General features: G+C 44.1%; 1 protein-coding gene across 1 annotated transcript in view; it reads right to left on the bottom strand.

Moving 5' to 3' along the window:
• The window catches only part of QSOX1 (quiescin sulfhydryl oxidase 1), a 75,956-nt gene that overhangs the window by 43,651 nt on the left and 19,996 nt on the right, over window positions 1–12,309 (bottom strand). Inside the window, exon 2 of the mRNA XM_063130606.1 lies at window positions 8,475–8,575. Coding sequence (XP_062986676.1) covers window positions 8,475–8,575 — 101 coding nt within the window. The remainder of the gene's footprint in view (window positions 1–8,474; window positions 8,576–12,309) is intronic.

Here is a 12,309-nt window from a genome sequence, read left to right as displayed (position 1 = left end):
TAAAACATACACTGTATATAAAAAAAGTAAGTCATTAACATACATGGGGGGGCAGATTATTCTCCAAAGGCCTGCTGGAAGAAACAATTTTAGCCTGCTTCCAAAAGTCCATCAAGGAGGGAGCCAGTCTAGCTTCCCCGAGAAGAGAGTTCCAAAGCACTGGAGCAGCCACCGAGAAGGCTCTCTCCCATGTTCCCACCAAGCGCGCCTGTGAAGATGGCGGGACTGAAAGAAGGGCTTCTCCAGAAAATCTTAAAGCACGGGCAGGCTCATAAGGGAGAATACGGTCTTTCAAATAACCTGGACCCGAGCCATATAGCTATATCTGGACTTGCTGGGTATTGAACCTGGAACCTTGTGCATGCAAAGCATGTACTCTACCACTGAGCTATGGCCCATCCTCCATGTCCTTTAACAAGTGCTATCTCCACTATCAGTTGCTAGGGAACAAGGGTGGGAGGGAGCTTTTGCATTCATGTCCTGCTTGTGGATTTCCCATGGGCAGCTGGTTGGCCACCTTGTGAACAGAATCTAGACTAGATGGACCCTTGGTCTGATCCAGTAAGGCTGTTCCTATATTCTTAAGTACATTGGGGCAGATGACTTTGGATCTGTCAGGGATGCTTTAGGGTGGATTCCTGCATTGAGCAGGGGGTTGGACTCGATGGCCTTGTAGGCCCCTTCCAACTCTGCTATTCTATGATCAGGAAAAACTTCCTGACAGTTAGAGCAGTATGACAATGGATTCAATTACTCAGGGAAGTGGTGGGCTCTCTCACACTAGAGGCATTCAAGAGGCAGCTGGGCAGCCATCTGTCAAGGATGCTTTAAGGTGTATTCCGGCATTGAGCAGGGGGTTGGACTCAATGGCCTTGTAGGCCGCTTCCAACTCTGCTATTCTATGATTCTATGATCCAGCAAGATAATCCTTATGTTCACTCTCTCTTCTATTGCAGAGAAGTTTATTACTTGGATTTATATTCATGAAATCAAGGCTATTAACAACAATTTGCAGCACAATCCTGTGCTTGCTTAAGTCACTCTATTTAGTGCAGCTTACTCCCAAGTAACTAAGCCTAGGATTGCTGCCTTGTTCCATGTTCTGTAAAAGGCTCACAAAACCTCACCCCATCCCCAGCCCTGCAGGAACTGTCTCTCCTACCATTTGTTGGAAATACTGTCAACTCAGTGGCATCTCTTCTATCACTCACCCTCCGTAATTCAGAGCTTTTCAAACTTTTCGTGTTGGTGACACACTTTTTAGACATGCATCATTTTGCAACACAGTAATTCAGTTTTACTAGCAAACCGAAGGTTAAACTAACCCCTTATAAGAGATACGGACACATACATAAATTGTAATAACGAAATGTATGGGGACACAACATATCTCAAGAAAAACCTTTCATTTATATTTTTTAAAATATATGATTTGCAAGATAATAACATACACAAGCACAAGCCTTAAGCACAAGCCTTAAGCTGCATCAAAGAACTCACACTGGTGAGAAGCCCTACAAATGCCTAGAGTGCGGAAAGAGCTTTGCTCGCAGCACAGATTGTAAGAAACATCAAAGGACTCACACAGGGGAGAAGCCCTACAAATGCCTAGAGTGCTGAAAGAGCTTCGGTCAGAGTGGCCACCTTAATCAAGATCAAAAAATTCACACAGGGGAGAAGCTCTATGAATGCCTGGAGTGCGGAAAGACCTTTGCTCACAGCACAGACCTTAAGAAACATCACAGAATTCACACGAAGCAGAAGCCATAGAACTGCTCAGAGGTTGGAAAGAAACTGTTGTTTTTAAATGTATACTTTTTAATAACTTTTGTAAACCGCCCTGGGAGCTTCAGCTATGGGGCGGTATATAAATTTAATAATAAATAAATAAATAAATAAATACATTTCCAAGACTTTTCACACTGAACCAATTTTGTCGAGCTGCGATCGAGCGGCGGTTGAGACGGTGTTCTATCAAAAAACTGGACCCATGGAATTTCTCGAGTGCGTCATTTCAGGTGCAGCCGCGTCACCGGAAGTGACGTGGAATCAGCTGTTTCGACCCAATTATGCATACTGCGCATGCGCAGTACCTGTATGATCCCTCGACCGTGGTGTGCATACACGGATACGACGGAAGGGGAATATACTAGTGCACCATACTAATCGGCGCCTTTGCTGCGTAAAAATGCATGCAAGTTGGTATTGCTTATTTCACAAAGACTCAGAGGTTTCTCGTTACGTTCGCGTGACACACCTACACACTGCACGTGTCGCGACACACAGTTTGGAAAGCTCTGCCATAATTGTGTATTCTGCTCCCCCTGCTGCTCAGCTTATATGGCAAAAGGATCAGAGCATGTCCCCCATTCACTGGGCACATCCAACTTTTGTCAGCCTACACCTGTTGCAATCCCTTGCAAAAGCCTGTAGCATTCCCTGCCAGGTGTGAACGTCCTACCTGTCCAAAGGTACACAAAGTATTTGTTTAATGGGCTGTGCTTAGCTTAAAATCTGTTTGTAGAAGTAGACAAAACGCAAGCAAATGGTGAGCACAGCACTGCCACATCATCAGTTTGTAACACACATCAGAATGGACGTGAAAAAGAGGAAAGGAAAGAAGGTGGGGTGCAAGTTTAGTTAAGGTCAAACTAGATGTGACGTTGGAGATCTGTGAATAGGGTCTCCTGCATATGTATTTTTAGAAGTATTCATAGCAGCTGCAAGGGGAGGGGGAAAGAGGGATGATTCAGATCCAGGGCCACAGCAACTGAAGGAGGGTTGTGATATTCCACTGTTAATGGAAGTGTGTGAGAGGGTGGGGTAGCATTCTCCCTTCCCCCCCCCCCCCGCTTCTTGCATGTTTAATCTGCACAGACAAGGAATGCCTGAATAGGGCTAAAATGTATGTCTTTTGCACCAGGCTAAGACAATAGTGCGAAAGACATACACTTTTGTACTAAAAAGTGCAAAACAAAGTAGTGAAAATCAAAGTGGATTTCACAAGCCTGAAGTCTGACTCTAAGGCAAATAACAATCTGGGGACAAGGGAGATTTTAAATCAGAGGAAACAGCATGTGGAGAAAGGCAAACCACCCCTACCTCTGCAGTACAGTCCCAGCCCCAAATCCCCTGTGGGTGCTAGGGACACGTAAACAGGGATCATATAAGAACTGGTGCCTTAGTTTTCTTGTTCACCTTCCCCCTCCCCCTCCCTTTTTCCTTCTATGCCATGTCTTCTAAGATTCTAACTGTGCTGGCAAGGATTTGTATTGATATGTAAGCCTCTCCGTGAGCCTTTCTGGCTGAAGTGCAGTGTACAAATGTTTTCAATGACAAACAAATAGATCCACCCTGAAACTCCACTTAGAAGCTTGGTAGAAATTCCCAGCAAGTTTTAAGACTGTTTTCCATCATCATGAGGCTGGAAGCTCACTGGTTTACATTAGATGCTATAGGTAAAAAATGAGATTCTAGGATTCTGCCTTGAAGACAATATTTTGTGCTGTGCACTGGAGATTTCCTTGTCTATCTGTACATATTACTGCAGCAGCATCTAGCACTCAGAGAAGGGAAAGCAGTGCTACCTCCTACGTCTCTTTTTGGAAGGAGAGCTTTAAGGCACAGAGAAACTACGATTTGTCTATGGACATACAAGGATGCATGTATTGCACACGAAGAAATAAAAGCTGGATTCCTGGAGGATTGCCATAACCATTAGGCCTTCATTTCAACGGATTCTAATTCAAGTATCAGGGGTAGATCACAGCTCCATCAAATTACCACTGCAGTTATGACAATGAGCAGTGCTCTGAAGTCTCCAACTCAATTTGCACTGCAGCCATGAAATCAGTGGGCGGCTTTACGTAAAACACTGTTCTCTCAGGCTTAGCCTCCCACCTGCAATATGGCTTCCTTTACAGGGATGTTGCAAGGATTACTGAGACAATGGTTGAAGTTCTTTGATCACGGATGAAAAGCACAATCTAAATAGGGGTGGGCAAATTGTGGCCCTCCAGATGTTTTGGCCTACAGCTCCCATCAGGCCTAGCCAGGATAGCCAATGGAGAGGGAACATGAGAGTTGAGGCCCAAAACATCTGGAGGGCAGCAAATTGCCCAATCCGGAAAATGCTAAATCTTACTTATTTGAGGGAGATTCCTTTCTTATGAGAGCAGGGAATGTTTGAATTCAAAACTACCCATTTTCTACTGAGGTTTTGAAACTTGTCCTGAGCTTTTCTAAAGCCTCATTTTTTCTAACCAGCAGTATACTAAAGGTTCCCACAGGAATGAGCTGGGTTTGTTGCTAAACCGACTGCTGGGACTTGGCAATAAACACAGAGATGGGGACAGACATAGGGCACTGGACAGAAGCAAACAAGGCACGGTTATGGCAAGAGTTTGAGACTTTTCATGCCCAGTCTGGTGTCCTCTAGCCATTTTGGACTACAACTCCAATTGTCCCCCAGCCCACTGTATGTGAGATGAATGTGTGTAAATGTGCCATGCACATCCATTCATATTTCAATGCACATGCCGCATGTATCGGCCCATTTTCATGTCACATTCGCATGCCAGGCAGTTGCACCTCTGCCATTTTAACACTAAACACAAATGGGCCAGCACGTTAAGCGCATTTAAAAACGATAGACAGGACACACTGGTAATGTTCGTACTTCACCTGTGGCCCACATGAAGTACAAATCAGGCCTTAGAACAAACAAGGTTAGAATTTCACAGTATTCCCAAGTCCCCTAGGTCCACTGCCTCTCAATAAGGAGCTGCAGGAGTTTTCCAGTGTGCTTATTTTGGCTGGGGTTTTGTTAGTATTAAAATACTTTAACTATTTAACCAATTAGCTCTTGGCGGAAGGACCAAGGAATGGATATGAAGCTCTGCCAGCCATAACAGAGCTGCTTCTTAAAGGAGATGCTTGAAATGCACTTTCAACTGGTCATTAAAATCTGGTTTATACATGCAAAAGGAGAACTGCTCCTGCCACACAATCCCACTTGTGTATGGAATTACAACGTGCACCTCCTTGCCACAAGCCCATTTTTGAAACTCCCGCTGTTATCCACTACCACTGCTGCTGAAATTGCATCCATTTCGCAAGGAAACAAGGCACGCAGGGAAACACATGCCTTGTTTTGGAGCAGATTCAGGGTCCCAGATGCCTCCTGGAAGCATGATTCTGCTCAGAACCAAGCTGTGTCCCCCGTACACCTCGTTTCCCTGAAAAAATCACTGGAAGTGAATCAGGCTCTACAAAGCCAGCAGCCATTTCTGGGACTGTATTGGCTTCAAAAAGTGCTGAACAGAGAAAAACAAGAACAAGCCAATTTACACATGTGAACCAGCCCCAATTGTTGCTGCATTATTAGGCTGTAGGTCCTAATGTAAGGTTCCATATGAGTATCCACATTTCAGAAGTACTTTGTAGTGGGTAGCTTGATGAAAATGTCAACTGTAGAAAATGAGAACTCCATGTTAAGCATAATTAGGAAGGGAATTGAAAATAAAACTGCCAATATAATACTGCCTTTATACAAATCTATGGTGCGACCACACTTAGAATACTGTGTACAGTTCTGATCACTGCACCTAAACAAATATATTGTAGAGCTGGAAAAAATGCAGAAAGGGCAACTAAAATGATCAAGGGGCTGGAACAACTCCCCTGTGAAGATAAAACAGCTGGAATTGTTTCACTTTGAAAAAAGGAGGGTAAGGGGAGACATGACAGAGGTGCACCAAATTAGGCAAGGTGCAGAAAATGTGGCTAGGGAGACATTTTTCTCCCTCCCTCAAAATGCTAGAACCTAGGGTCATCCTATGAAGCTGATTGGTAGGACATTCAAGACTGATAAAAGGAAGTACTTCTTCATACAGCACATAGTTAAAGTGTGGAATTTGCTATCACAAGATGTAGTGATGGCCACCAAGTTGGTTGGCTTAAAGGGGGGCTAGACAAATTCCCGGAGAAGGCTATCAATGCCTACTAGTCATGATGGCTATGTGCTACCTCCAGTATCAGAAGCCGGTATGCCTATGCACACAAGTTGCTGGGGAACATGGGTGGGAAGGTGCTGTTGCACTCATGCCCTGCTTGTGGGTTCCTGGTTGACAGCTAGTTGGCCACAAAATGCTGAACTAGGTGGACCCTTGGTTTGATCCATCACAGCTCTTCTTATGTTCTTTGCATATGAGCCACTTATGCTTCAAAAACTAGGTCAAATGCTGTTGAACCCAGACATTCTAATAAACACAGTTATTCTCAGCTTCTGAGGGCCTGTTCTTTTAATGCAACGCTCATTAAAAACTACTTGCCTAGTTCCCTGTGGCAAACAGGAATCATCTCCAGATGGTTAGGCAGTTTGTCTCCCCTCTGCCTCAGCCTTCCAGCTACTACAACTTACCACAAATGGCTAAAACTGGTACATGTGGGAAAGCAAGCTAGTAAAAATCTACAGTAATTTCTGAGGACATATTTGAAAGCCAGATCTTAAAAAGACAATATCTTTCAGATTTTAAAAAAGGTTCCAGATGCACCATTATCTAAAGAAACATCATCCGGTGTAGGAGCCAGGATTAACAGAGGGTGGCAGCTGTTAGGAATTTTAGGGATAGTTCCTGCAGCAACACACATTTATCCCTCTTTCCCGCATCAGTCCTCGCTATGAGAGAAGTACGGATCTTGGGCCCATTACCAAGATGAGATAGATGAGAAGTGGTCTAACACAAGCTTCCACTCCACCAAGCAGAGTGAAATTATTATCAAGCAAAATTGTGTTTAAACAGACAACTCAGGTTAAACCACTTCACATAGAATGCATAAAGGCCTGGTTCAGACGCTTTTGGCTATGTGAAGAAGCCTATATAAGGCCCAGGCTCAGATGCTCCCTATTTCTTTCCCTCTCACAGCTGCAAGAACATCAAAAACATCCACTTCTGCTTTTAAACAAAGCACCATTAGCTCCAGACCTTGGGGGCAGAGGTCCAAGCTCCCACAGCCCCCAGTGAACAAGAGGAACTGCAAATGAAGCTTCCTGCATCTCTGCCCCCTACCCCCAAGTGAGCCTAGGGTAGCCTGCTACTGATCTCTCAGCAAAACTGCCACTTAGAGCTATGGCTTGGCAGCACGCGGGGGGGGGGGGGATGCACTTTATAATCCACGCTCCAGCCCCAATGCTGAGAAATCACTGGGCAGCAGCTGCTATTTTCTTTTTTAATGGGGCCCTTCTCTTCCTACTTCCTCTCAGAATAAATCAATAGGAAGGAAAATGGGGAGCAGCTAGGCCTGCCTCCCTCCTAGTTTTACTGCTGCAGTAAAGTACTGCTGCCGGCGAGATCACATTACGCCAGTCCTTTTACAACTTCACTGGCTGCCAGTCCAGGTCCAGGCCTGATTCAAAGTGCTGGTATTGACATTTAAAGCCCTAAACGGCTTGGGGCCAGGTTATTTGAAGGAACGCCTCCTCCCATATGTACCTGCCCGGACCTTAAGATCATCTACAGGGGCCCTTCTCCGTGAGCCCCTGCCAAAGGAAGTGAGGCAGGTGGCTACTAGGAGGAGGGCTTTCTCCGCTGTGGCCCCCCGGTTGTGGAATGAGCTCCCCAGAGAGGTCCGCCTGGCACCTACACTGTACTGCTTTCGTCGCCAGCTGAAGACCTTTTTATTCTCTCAGTATTTTAACACTTAATTTTAACTTAAATTTAAATTTTACTGTTCTAACTCTGTATTTTAATCTTCTATCAATTTTGCTGCTTGGTTTTATCCTGGTTGTGCTTTTTATACTGTATTTTGTATTTGTGCTTTTAACCTGTTGGTTGTTTTATTGTGGTTTTAATTTTTGTGAACCGCCCAGAAAGCTTCAGCTATTGGGCGGTATAGAAATGTAATAAAATAAATAAATAAATAAATAAATAAATAAATAAATGCTGCAGTCATAAAGCAGGCAACTTCTTCAAGGAAGAGGTGATGGGTGGGATGAACCACATCTAAAGGCCGAAGTTGTCTCCTTAACTAAGCCTTCTCCTCTCTGGATAGATCTTTTTCCTTTCCCTCCCTCTCAAAATCACCTCAATCTACTGTCCCTCCTCAGGGATGAAAAACATTCCCTTGCAGGGATCCACCAGGGGCTGTACTCTCAGGGTGACACGCATACCCACCAAAGCTTCACACAGTTTGCAGACCAAAACCACAGAACTGCCTTTCCCAACCTGGAGTACAAGTCCCATCAGCCCCAGCCAGCATGGCTAATGGTCAGAAAAGTTGGCAGTTGTAGTCCAAAACAGCAGAAGCCCACCAGGTTGGAGATGGCTGCCACAGAGCTACTAATCAGGAAACACATGCCCTCTAAGGCGCATGGCATTACAGGCCAATTCCAATTGGAACAGAAGGTCAAGGTGAACTAGGCCCTGCATCGTCATCCCCAGACTTGCCCTCACCTATCCTAAGGGAAATTTTACCTTCAAAGTTGGGTAGCCAGCGATTCCAAATTCTGTACATATTTTCTGATTGGAACTCTCAGCACAGTCTACCACACCCAGCATCACGGCAGGTCTCCAATCTAGAGAGGAAGGAGAGAGAGAAAGACAGCAGGCATTAAAGTCTCTCCCTTCTGTGAAGAGACGGAGGTGCACATGAACTCACAACAGGGCAGGGAAGGAGGAAGTTAAAAGAGAACAGGTGCTTAATCTTTCATAGAACAGAATGTTAAAGATCACTCAAGAAACACAGCAGTTTTTCAAACGGGGTGAGCGAGTGGGTGAGAATGATGATCTTCTATGGTGCTATTTTTAAGCTCCTGGCAAAGACTGGCTGAGCTTCCTCGATTTGTGACAGAGAGTCAAGCAGAAGGGTCTCTCGCTACTATTGCCTAAGATGCTGAAGATTCAGGTAGGCAGAAGGGCCCAAGGAAAGGGAGTGGAGGAGAACAGGAGAAAGAAAGAAAGAAAGAAAGAAAGAAAGAAAGAAAGAAAGAAAGAAAGAAAGAAAGGGTTGAAAGAGTGAGTGGTCCAGAAAAATGAGAGGAAGAGGAGAAGGCCAAGGGTAGAATCTAAGAGAAGACAAACAAATTGGAAGAGGCATAAAGGAGAGCTACATACTGCCAGGAATTGCAAAGGTAAGGAAGGGTGAATGTCACATGCTGATTTGAAATCAATGCCCAAATCTTTGGCTGCATGCTTCTAGTTATATTTATATAGGTTCAGCAATATACATGGTGCATGTATTGAAGTTGTTTATCACGCAGTGTATAAACCAACCTGTAAATTCTCCATGAGCAGATGCAGCAATTGCCAGCAACATCTTACAGAAATTCAATATTGAATCATATAAAGCAGGACCATCATATTTATTAAGACGTTGTTTGTCTGATGTTGTTACTGTTGTGTTGCAAATAAAAAGATTTTTTAAAAAAAGATGCTTATGAACTTCCAGCCAACATTTTATAAACCAACAACAACCCAGTCTTTATGTAATTTCCTCTGGAATCTCTGTTGAAGAATGGCATCAAAAAAATTAAAATAAAAAGGAGAATGTTTGTGTTTGTTGGAAAAATCACCAACTTCTGGACCTAACCAGTGTTATCATGACCTCCTGGATCTTGGTGGAATTTAATTGCGCCCAAACATCCTTACAAGAAATACAGTGCTGCTCTTTAACAGAGCACTGTTAAAACTTCCTGAACTATCAGGATTTGGCTACTATTAGAGAATATTAGTCTGGATGAACAATTAGCCTGACCCAGTAATACTGTCGTCATGTACTGCATGTAAGGTGCTAGGGATCTCAAGATGGGAACCAGTAGTTCCCAATTCGAGAGCCAATGTGATACGCTAGAGAAGCCTCCCCCAACTTGGCACCCTCCACATGCAATAATAATAATAACAACAACAACAACAATTATAATTTATTTCTTACCCGCCTCTGATTGGATCGAGGCGGGGAACAGCAGCAAGCATAAAATACATAAAATACTAATTAAAACCATAGTATACACTGTTAAAAACATCCTAAAAGCATACTAAAAGTATCCTAAAATTGTTGTACTACAGCTCCCCATTATCCTCAGCCTACATGGTCATGTGCGGTCTGGGTGATGGGAGTTGTAGTCCAACACATCTGGAGGGTAGCAGGTTGTTGGAAGTCTGTACGAGAATGTTGGAATAATGCCATGGAGACCTGGATTCAAGTCCCTGCTCGGCCATGAAGCGCACTGGATGACCTTGGGGCAGTCATCATCTTTCATCTTAACCTACCTACTTCATAAGGTCTTTTGTGAACCGCCCAGAGAGCTTCGGCTATTGGGCGGTATAAAAATGTAATAAATAAATAAATAAAATAAATAAATAAGGTTGTTGAGAGAATAAATTAGGCGGGACCATGAACACCACCCTGAGCTACTTGGAAGAAGGGTGAATAAAGATGCAATATCATAGCAACAGTAATAGAACAGTACTAGTAGTAATTATCATTATTACTCGACTTCTGCAATGTACTCTATATAGGACTAACTTTGTGCCTAGTCTGGAAACTTCAATTAGTTCAAAATATGGCAGTCAGGTTGTTCACTGGTACACCTGGGGGGGACCACATTACACCAGTTTTAAAACCTCTTCACTGGCTGCTAATTAGTTTCTGGGCGAAGGATAAAGTGTTGGTTATTACCTTTAAAGCCCTACATGGTTTGGGTCCAGGCTACCTGCGGGGTCGCCTTCTCCCGTACAATCCACCCTGCACACTCAGGTCTTCAGGGAAGAACCTACCTCAGTCAGCCAGAATTAGGCTGACAAGTATTACCCAGAGGACCTTCTCTTTTACTGCTCCCAGACTGTGGAACGGCCTGCCGGAGGAGACTCGTCAACTTAAAAGCCTTTTAGCATTTAAGAAAGCTATTAAGACTGATCTCTTCCGGCAGGCCTGCCCAGTGGAATTTTAAGATATTTTTAGGATGTTTTAATAATGTGTACTATGTTTTTAATCAATTTTATGTATTTATACTTATTGTTGTTCCCCGCCTCGATCCAAACGGAGAGGCGGGTAAGAAATAAATTTATTATCATTATCATCATCGTCATCTCCACTAGCAGCAGGACCGAATTGCCTTATTCTGCACCACTACGCTGTTGCTGCTTTTCAGGAGGGAGCAGCCATCTTGTTCTTGGCTAAGCTGTTGCATCACCACTGCACTTGTCCTGGGGGTGTTATTGCAGCCATTGCAACAGCAGAAATCAGGTGAACCAAGAAGCCAATAGGTTCTACGTGGTTCTGTAAAGCTTCTGACTTTGGCCTGGTTCCTCAGGTGCAGATGGAGTTGATCTTAGATTACTCATCCTCACATGTTAGCTTCTCTCAACTGTGCCCATCTCCAACCCATTCCACATTACTTGACATCAACAAAACAAGTACCTCCAAAATCACACATTTCAGGCTCTGAAAGTGTTCCTATGGGGAACAATAGTAGGTTTTTACAAAGACAGCCATTACCAGACAGCACACTGCGGCCACAGCTAGACCTAAGGTTTATTCTGGCATCATCCAGGGTTCGCCCCTGCCTGAGCACTGGATCCCCTGTGTGGAACCTAGGTGAACAGGTTTGATCCCTGGACAATCCAGGGATAAACCTTAGGTCTAGCGATGGCCTGCAACTCCTTTGGATCAGGGGAAACTCCCAGTCACCACCCCCACAGATAGTTATGACAACAGTCAATACACCAGCTGCTCCACCCTAAGCTCCTGGTACCAGCCACCATGAGAAGGGAATTAAACAGCACGCAGCAGCCATTGTCAACATACCATTGTCTGCCACTCCTTGCTTCTTGTTTCATAGGAAAAAGGGTGCCTGCCCATCAACACGTTTGGCCAATAGTCAAGCAGTGTGGTCTAGACAACTGTGATGCTTGAGAGGACAGAGTCTGTACACAGACCCTACCAGACTAGAGGTCAAATCCAAGCTCAGCCACAGATTCATTAGGATGGCTTTGGTTGTGTCATCAGCACTTGGCCTCAGTTACTCCATTCATAAAATGGCACTAATGTATGTGCAGAGGTTTCAAAATTACACACTTGAGTTCAATAATCACAAATTATAAAAACTGAATCAATCCAGAGAATCTGGCATGCTTCATACAATTTGTGCATTTGGGGGAGGGTCCTGTACACAGTTTAGAATTGTAACATTAATTTGTGTGTATGAAAGGTTGAAACTAGTGGGAAATGGTATATGCACCAAAAGATCCCAAATAAGGGCAGATGTTGTAGCCATGAGGTCTGTATTTTAGAGCCAATCTCAAGATGGAG

This window comes from Elgaria multicarinata, chromosome 1 (assembly GCF_023053635.1).
Source record: "Elgaria multicarinata webbii isolate HBS135686 ecotype San Diego chromosome 1, rElgMul1.1.pri, whole genome shotgun sequence".
In the NCBI taxonomy this organism is placed as follows: domain Eukaryota; kingdom Metazoa; phylum Chordata; class Lepidosauria; order Squamata; family Anguidae; genus Elgaria; species Elgaria multicarinata.
The sequence above is the reverse complement of the archived record's forward strand: the minus strand, read 5'-3'. Positions and strand labels throughout refer to the sequence as shown.